General features: G+C 43.4%; 1 protein-coding gene across 2 annotated transcripts in view; it reads right to left on the bottom strand.

Annotated features, from left to right (window-relative positions):
• Nucleotides 1-256: 256 nt before the first annotated feature.
• The window catches only part of CERS3 (ceramide synthase 3), a 54546-nt gene continuing 45494 nt past the window's right edge, over nt 257-9308 (bottom strand). For both annotated transcript variants that reach the window (XM_071441237.1, XM_071441236.1), the window contains one exon: nt 257-3780. In XM_071441237.1, the coding sequence (XP_071297338.1) occupies nt 3649-3780 (132 nt within the window). In that variant the 3' untranslated portion in view covers nt 257-3648. The remainder of the gene's footprint in view (nt 3781-9308) is intronic.

Here is a 9308-nt window from a genome sequence, read left to right as displayed (position 1 = left end):
CCCCATTAATTTTGCTTCCTCTCCACTTGTTAATTGTTCAGAAAATCACAAGTTCATTTACAGACATTGCTGTTAGGTTTTGTGAAGATTGTGGGTCATCCAGCTCTTTCCAGGCAACAGAAAACCTTGGAAGAGTAAGGAATTATTTCCTGAACTAACGATGCTCCCATTGAAAAGCTTGGAGGGAATGGAAAGAAGAGAGGAGGACACTGCAAGGCAGTAAAAACAAGGAAATCCTTACCTAGACACCTCTTTTTAAAAAATATTTATTTGTAGTGTGTATTTCAACTTACCAAAGTCAGTGGCTTTAAGAACAAAAAAAAAAAGATAATTACACCAAATAACATGAATAGCCAAAATGAGTTCTGTGGAGTAAAGGAGATGTGTAAACCCAATCCAGAGCAGGCTGGTAAATCTAAGTATGACACAAGTATGGAGGAAGCAGAGTACACACAGACAGGAACACCCGAACTAAATCCAGAGAAATTAAACTGAACAGAAGAGTTTCCCCTGCATCTTATGGACTAAGGTGTGATTTGCAGTCTAGAGCTCTATCAGAAATATGTGGCACAGTCAAAGTGGCACAGCAAAGCCAGATGCACAGTGTCAACTCATTGAACCAGGACACGCTGTGTGAAATGGTAAAAAGAAAATGTTAGAGTCTATCTGTGCTCCCACACACACCCACAGCTGTGGGTTGTTCTGCACTTGCACTTTGAGACTCTTTGTACAACAAGATTATAAAAATGGTGAATCTTCATTGCATTGCATTGAATAGACTGAAAATCTTGAAGCACCATGACATAAATTTCTTTAGCAGAAATTGTGCCCCCATGACCTCAGCTTCTTGTTTCTGAGTTTCCATCAGTAGAAAGGGGGAAATTAAATGCACATAACTCCAGGAATGACCAATCTGATGTTGACAGAGGACACTCTGACAGCCCATTCCTACTTCTTTCTGTGTTGTGGGTATTTATTACCAGGACCTAGTGGTTTACATTCAGAATTTTTAGGTGTAATCCCCTTGGTTGTCCATGACAGTAATCCCTGGAAAGGGCCCTCCATGGCCTGCCTGCCTTCCACCCATCCCCCTGCAATGTTACTTAGTTGCTTACTGTGCCCAGACTTCACCTACAGGATGCTACTTTCTTCCATATTCTTCTGCACTCACACAAAATTTCCCTCAAAGTTTTATACCTGAGTGTATTTATCTACCTTTTGTTCTTCCTCTAAGATCCCAGTTTCACATCAACTTAGAACAACAGTTCTTGCAATTAGGTTGGATAACTGCAGTCCAAAATTTCTCCTAGGCAAGACTCCAATAGAATTAATTGGCTTCAGTGGGAGACTTGTCCTGAGTAGGAAAGGCAAAGTTTTGGCCTCAAGGAGACTATAAATTCCAGTTTAAAAATCAGTAGTTGTTCAGAGGCTCATTCCTGTGACAACATCATCCTTTGTGTTTCCTTTCCTAAATTCCTTTCCTAGTCATAGGAGGAAAGCTTCTGGCACCAAAACCAAATGATAATACCCTGGCCACCTCCCAAAAGCCCGTTAGATCCTGAAGAAAGTGCCGTTGTCTCTCTCAAGGAAGTGTAAATCCTCCAAGACGCCGGATTTCCACGTTTTGTTAGGAAAGTGTTTTTCACGCAGGCAATAAACGGGCCCTGATAACAACAACTGTGCCCCTGCCAAACTCTCCAGTTGCTTTACATGTTGCCATCAGTGCTGAAACTCCCCATACTTCCCCCCTGCAGTATTTAAGGTGTTCTCCTCATCCGTGCAGGAAGGGCACTGGTGGCCAAAGGCTGCTCACAGGTTCTGCCCACTCAGCCCAAGTGGCACCACTGAACCACAAGCACCAGGACAGGGGTCCTTTTCCACCACCACACATCTCCCTTCCTCCTCAGAAGCTGTAGCCCATGCTCCTTCCTCAGTGCAATTCCCTTTGAGGTAAAACATGAACATTTGGGTCCAAAATAGTCAAAGTACAAGTAAAAACGTAGACACTGTAAAAAAAGCCTCTGTACCAAAGCCCTCCTACAGCTTCTTGTAACTGCATGAAACCAACTTCTTTCTTCATATCTGAGATCCCAAACATTTCCCATTCTTTCAATGCTTCAGTCACTGAATTACATCCCACTTGCCAAGGAAACCTTGGGAAAACAAGTCAGTCCTGTAACACTTCCTGTAGGTCACCAATTCCTGCTGGAGGGAACGGAGCCGCTCTGACCCGAACGCTCTGACTGAGGCTGCTCTAGGAGTGGTCCCCTGGCCTCCATCAAACTACTGGATTTAGCTCCCCAGATGATCTCAGCTACTGTAGAACCACATGCAGAGCCTCTCGCCTCCCAAACTTATGACACAAATCCTTTATGACTCTGTGAGCTAATGCAGAGGGAAATGGGACTGGCACCACCCTGTTTACAAGGCCTGTGCTCTCCATGGAGAGCCTCAGGACTGAAAATGCTGCTGCAGCCCCACTTGTGTTAGAACAGAAGTGCAGATTTAGGATAGAGGCACTTTGGGTAAGAGGAGCTGTCACCCACTGGTTGCAGCATGACCAGCCTGTGGCTGAAGTCACATACATCCAAGTTTGGGTCTAGCTGATGTGATTCCCCATTTTATAAAAGAGCAGAGTTGGAAATACAGATCCTGGTATCAAAGAACCCCCAGCAGTGACAGTGTGGCATCCTGTGCCTGTCCTGTGCTCCCCAGTGCCCAGGTACCTGCAGTGAACACTCCAGAACCACAAATCAGAGCTTGGTGGCCTCACTCCAGAGAAGGCAGCATCCAAAGCTGTGAGACAAGGTCACAAGAAGGGAATGGATGAGATTTGGCATTAACTTTCCAGTCTGAAGATGAGTGAGGAGCAGAGGGTGTTTTTCCCAATTTCCATTTCCCCTCTTCTCTCCCTTCTGCACCTTCTGTTCTAACACTGGGCTAAAATGACTGAAAGACATTTGAGAAGCCTGGAGCTCAGTGGAGAATTGGGGCTGAGTTTTGGTGTTTCAACAGTGACTTCCTTGACACAATATTTCAGCTATCTATCACTTCAGAGAAAGGCTATATTTCTACACTGAAGCCAACCCTTCACAGACAAGTAATTTGAATTCCTCCATGTTTGCTTCCCCTGGCCTCCAGGAAATGAAACATAAGTCAGAAAAATACCCATTTTGATGAGGGTTTAAACTGAAAAGTAAAGATAAAATGCCAGTCACTGTACAGCACTATCAAATTTTTCCCACATTGAGTAATTCTGGTTCCTAATGGAGTTCACACTACCTACCTACCACAAAACATCTGTGATTTAAATTGTTTTATGAAATATATCAGATTGAAAACCAACATTAGAATCAACAGGACACTAAATTACTTGACTCTCTTGAGCTTTGCCCTCGTGGAGCACTGTCAGTCAGCGTGTCCCAACATCTTTCCACACACTCCACAACGATTCTGAAAGTGGGTCATTAACACATTTTGTCATGTTACGCAATTTCTCCCTCCCCTCTAAACTGGGCTTTTTTCCAGGCCCAGTAGCCAACAATAAATCAATCACAGTCTCTCACAAGCCTTTTGACTTAAATCCTGTCCTGTAGGTTGGGCTGAAACCAGAGCAGGAATCACTGCAGGAGGTGAGACAGGACAGGGCTAGTGGTGACTGCTGCTCAGGAGGTGTTTGCTTGACCCACTGCTGTTCTTGGTGCCACTCTTTGTGGACTCCTCTTCAGTGTCTGTAAGAGAATCTTCCTCCTCTTCATCACTCCGGTCATCTTTCAAGTCCTAGGGAGAAGAAAGCACTGTGAACATATTTTACTGCCCCCCAGAAACACACCCTGCCCCCAAAATGGAGATTGACGTCCAAGGGGAGATCAATTAACAGCACTTTAATTCTGCAGAACCAAATGTCCTTTAGACAAAACTGCTTCCATGACCTCAGCCCAGCCACTTGACCTCTTGTTCATTTCTGCTTTTCCCTGTAAAGTGTGGCTATTAATCCCTGGGTGCTGTGGGATTAATTAACAGGTGTGAAGTGCAGGGAAGATGAAAAGAATATTGTTTAAAAGCTAAATATGATGAATACACTCACCCAAACACAGGAGCTGAGAGGCTGCCTGTTTCTGACAGGTGTAAACTAAACAGCGATGAGTTGTGCCAGCATCTCCTGGCACCAACTTTGCACAAAGACACTTGCTGACCCTAAAATGCTCTTTCCTGCTCAGTGGCATACACAGCACATCAACACTGGCACGGGGGAGGCTGTGTCTGTACAGCTGTTGTGCATCTTGGGTTCATCACCCTGCTAAGGGAACTGCCCAGGGGGAGAATGGCTGCTCCAGGAGCAGGGATGGAAGGGGTCAGCAAGGAGTCTGCCCTCAGGAAAATCCCTCCCCAGCTCCATAGGGACAGCTCCTAGCATTTGGCAATCATGCTTCATCCCAGACAGTCAAAAATGGAAACAGTGAATGTTTCCACCACAGAGAGAAAATTCATCACATCTACTCCGTGTTTCAGGGAGAGGTGAGACCATGCTGTGCTGTTTGTCACGGCACATAAAAAACCACACCATTAGTTTCCTATTTCTCAACTCCTGCCATAACCCAAGGCCCTAAAATGTGTAAAGAAGTTTGTTTCAAACAATTGAGGCTTCAGCATTAAAGCCAAACACCCCTCTTTCCTCCAGTGCAACAAGCTCACAAGAGCAGCACCTGCCTGGAGGACTTTCCACACCAGTGGGTGACCTGCTCCACAGACTCAGGGCAGGATGCTCTAGTGAGAGATGTTGTACATCCAGAAAACTCTTCCTTCTTCCTAATTCCTGAGAACAGGCACCACTTTTTGTGTGTCTGTACTGCAGGATGCTGGGGCTCCTCCTCATGACAGAGCTCTGCCTCCTAAGCCTGTGCTGGAGCTGGCAGAAATTCAGCACAGACAATCCCCTGCCTGCACAGCCACACAGGGACCACTCCATCATGGATCAATCTGCTCTCATGTCATCCAGCTGCACAGGCAGAGGCTGCTTGTGCTCCCTGTGATGTGCCAAGGTCAGAGCAGTGACGCAGGGAGGAGAAACCAGGGTTGTTCCTGCCCCTCCTGTATCTGCTCTTGGAATGAATTAACAATTCCACTTCCTTAGCGTGCTGCTCTGAGGTCTTTCTTAAGCACCAAATTCATACAGAGAAAATAAATAACAGCCCAGTAATAACTCATCCAATTGCAATCTCATATCCCTTCATATATTACACTCCTAGTAAAAGTATAGGGCTAGAAAGCAAATTAAAGCCTGAGCTCTGGCTCATCACAAACTATAAACTTCCTGGAGATTTTCTTTTGCCTTTTCCCTAACAACTTACAAAGGGTATCAAAACAAACAAATCTTACTGTAAATACTGTAAAATAAACTTGGCATGCCATCAGTTAGAGAAAAGGCAAGACAGCCTTTCCCACACAATTTATGAGGTTCTGGCTCTTTCAGATCACCTCACTCCCTCCTGGTATTTTTGCCATTTGTATCTGCAGTAAAAGACAAATGCTGAGGGGTGGGGGGGAAAGATTGTTGCTTTTCTGCCACCAGAAATGTTTCAGAAAGAAAAGCAAACTAATCCTAAGGAGTCCCTGATGCCAAATCCACTGCACTCCCTGGAAGTGCTCTCATCTCCCTGAGGCTGCACTGTGGGCAGTGACAGGAGCAGCACTTTGGGACTCCCTGGGAATAATGTCAGGGAAGTTTGTGGTATTTCATTTGGAGTCCCTCCTTGTGCTGCACACAAGTTGCTGGTGGCTCAGGCATGTGCTGAAGAACAGCTGGCAAACTGCTCTGCTTTGAATGATGGCCAGTTTGTGATATTGATTCCTGTTTCCTACAGGAATGAGCTGGCATTTCCAGCATGGAACTGGAAACTCAGATAGAGTTGGCTTCCCAGTTTTAATGCTGTCAGGCTGGATGCTCTGATTAAAGGCACTATATGTAATAATTAAAAAACATGTCATGTTTTTTCCAGCTCACTGTAAATCCCTGCCTTTGAGAGAACATCTTACAGATTTCAAAGCAGCAGAATTAAATTTCTTCATATTCTGAAGTAATCACTGCAAATTTTCTTAATTCTGGGAAAGAGTGTTACTTCTGAAATCCTGATATTAATCAAGAAAAAATGCTGCTAAATTAAATCTAATTTTTATTAGATTTTGTAATAATAAACTTGCTTCCTGACCAAGTGCCTCTACAAATTCCTGCTTTAGGAGAGTCTGGCCATTTTTGTCTGGCTTGTTTAAGTGACAGAACTTGAAATAGCAATAGCTTCATCTGTAACTGGAAATCCAAACAAACCTGTCTTTGCAAACTGTTTAACAGACCATTATAAATATATTAGGATATCCTAAGTGAAGTTTGTGCCTCTTAACTTTGACCTTCTAATAATAACAAAAGTTGTAACATTTGTAGGATTTTCCCCACTTTAATACCAAGATGTTTTCTCTGAGCCCCTCACATCATATATTATACTCATGTTTTCCAACTCAAAGGCTCTGCTCAGACTGTCCCTGAGCAGCAGCAGATGAATATACTATCAGGAACACAAGAGCTGGCAAACTGTAAATACCACAGCTGAGGCCATCATTAATACTCAATGCTTTAGTTTAATGGCATCAACTGCATTTCTTATACTTCAGCTGGTTTTGGGTAACAGACAAAATGGATGTGTACGTTTTCTGGTTTGGATGACTAACCAATTTAATCTTTCTAAATGGATGAATGGTTTCAAGGTTTATGAGAAGCAACACTAATGCTATAAAGTCTGCAAGAGAGCCATTTGTAGTGAAGCCAAAGCTACAAACTTTTATAATCTTTTTTTTCCTTTTGTTTAACCCTTCCACCTGCTGCTCAGTCTGCCTCTTTTAGCTAAATGAACCGTATTTGTTAAGGTAGTTTTGGCTTCTTGCATTTCACTGCTGTTAGAACATGTGTCATTGAAGCCATTAGCACTAGATGAACAGTGAAGAACCCTCTAAGCGACTTCATGGAAAAAAAAGAGTTCTTCAAATTAAGAGATGGACAAAATTCTCTTGTTAGCAGAAAAATACTGCTCAAATCTCCATCTAAACTAGCAGAGAATTCACTCCTAATTGTACAAGTTTGTCTCTCAATAAAGCACTCGGAGATCTCTTCCCTCCTGACAAGCCCTTGGCCCTGCACTGTGCCCCAGCTGAGGAGAGCAGCAGCAGGACAGGGCTGTGCTGATGGAAGCTTTCCTGTCCCCTGGGCTGGTGACACCATGGGACCCTCACTGCTGAAGTGGGGCTGGGCAGACACCACCCTTCACTGGGAATGTGGCATCTTGGTCCAGTGCTGAGGTCACACTGCAGCCAGGGCTCCATATCTGCCCCAGCAGGGCAGTTCAAGTGCAAAGTGTAAGAGCAGAGGCAAAGACAGTGCCAGGCAGTGTTAAAAGGCAAAAATAAACTGTAGCAATGTGGATTGATCCTACAAACAGAGAGGAAACCTTAGCAACGTGCCTCTGCTTTCTCAGAAGGGGGAAGGCCCTTGCTGGCAAATGTCAGTTCCTGTGAGGATGGGGAGGTCTGGCACAGGGTGCCCACAGCAGCTGTGGGTGGATCTCTGAAGTGTCCAAAGCCAGGACAGGCCTTGGAGCAACCTGGGGCAGTGGGATGGGCTTTAAGGTCCTTTCCAACCCAAACCATTCCATGATTCCAACTGTGTCCATGTGAGTGGTGGGAGATGGTCCAGGCCTGACCCACCTGGTGGAATCAACACTGACTCCAGGCTTCTCAGCAGCATCAGAAGATTTCAACTTGGCCCCAATGGGACAAGACTAGAACCAGTTAATTTTTTGGGCTAAGCAAAATTTACATTCAGTTAACTGGATTTCTCTTACCAACTACTGATGCATCAAAACAATTCAGAGCTGATTCCAGAATTTTGTTTTCTAATCTGGTGAAATTCCAATTTCTGGACTTTCAAATACTTATTCTTAACATTTAGTTGGAATTTTCTGACTCTTAAATGTATCTTCTATTAAAATCAGAACCTTATACCTTAATTCTACCTTAAAAATATTTTCATTTAAACATCCACAAACACATTGACTAGATCTTGATTTTTCAATGTAAAGACAGTAAATTCCACAGCACCTGCACATATGGAAACAGCTTGAAGTACAAAGATGAAAGCTATTAGTCAGGTCAGCAACCACTGCCTCAAATAAAAGAGATAATAAACAAGAGAGACTATAAAAAGTCAGTCCAAATAGATAGAAGGGGGTACTTTTCTAACAAATAATACTATAAAGTTGATGAATCTCCGAGTTCAACATGTTGAATTCAACATCAATAATTCAACTCAGCTGACATATGACTTAATAAGTCTTTACTTTCCTATTGAGACTAAGCAATATACATTTGGATTCAAGCAAACTCTTCTGTATTTCCAGCCTGGAAGATTTTATTGGAAAATATATTTCCCTTTTCAGCTCATACATACTAGGCAACATAAATAATGTTTATCTTCCATGGAAGATGCACAGTTGGACTCTGCTTTCTGCAGGTTTAAAATGAAGATGCAGACTTTCTAAGTTAATTGTATTGGACATCTTGTGGCAAAAAGTCCTCTTATTTCATCTCTCTCTTCTATGTAATATCCATTCCCCAAGCTTTCCACTGGCAGTTTTCAGAGGGAACTCAAAGAAGACTTGTAAAAAATTAAAAATTCCACTAATTCCACAATTATTGGAAAGAACAGCTTTATAAAACTAAATGTTGCTACTTGAACACGTCCCTGATTTTGACTGACGGGATAAATTTAACCCCAGGAGAACCTGACTGGTGGTGTCACTGAGCACAGCACACCTGGAGCTGGGGCTGAGTGCCCTGAGTGCTCTGAAGAACCAAGCCATTGTTTGCAGCTAATCAGGCTCTGTGGCTGCTCAGAGTCTGCTGGCTGAGTTATTGAAATGCACTGAGTGAACCTCGCACCGCAGCCTGCGGGGCTTTACGATAATGTCAAAAGCCCAGGAGGTACCGAGTGACTCATAATGTCCCACTGCTTTTTGAATTATTCCAATTTTAAATCCACGGTTGGCAAAGAAACAAAGAACAATATAATAGGCATTTGATGCTGTTCTCTATAGTGAACTTTTTTTTACCCTAGGACAGAACTTGCTTTAAGCCAAGGAGTTCAGTGGTATGAACTTTTATCAGAACATGCACTTTTACTCCTTAGAAATGCTGTTTTGGCTACAAAACAGCTGATCAGACACTCGTGCTGTTCTCAGTGAGGTATGATACTGCACTCAATT

Source organism: Agelaius tricolor, unplaced genomic scaffold (assembly GCF_023055355.1).
Source record: "Agelaius tricolor isolate 1412-34295 unplaced genomic scaffold, bAgeTri1.0.p SCAF_16, whole genome shotgun sequence".
NCBI lineage: Eukaryota > Metazoa > Chordata > Aves > Passeriformes > Icteridae > Agelaius > Agelaius tricolor.
This window is presented reverse-complemented; position numbering and strand designations above follow the sequence as displayed.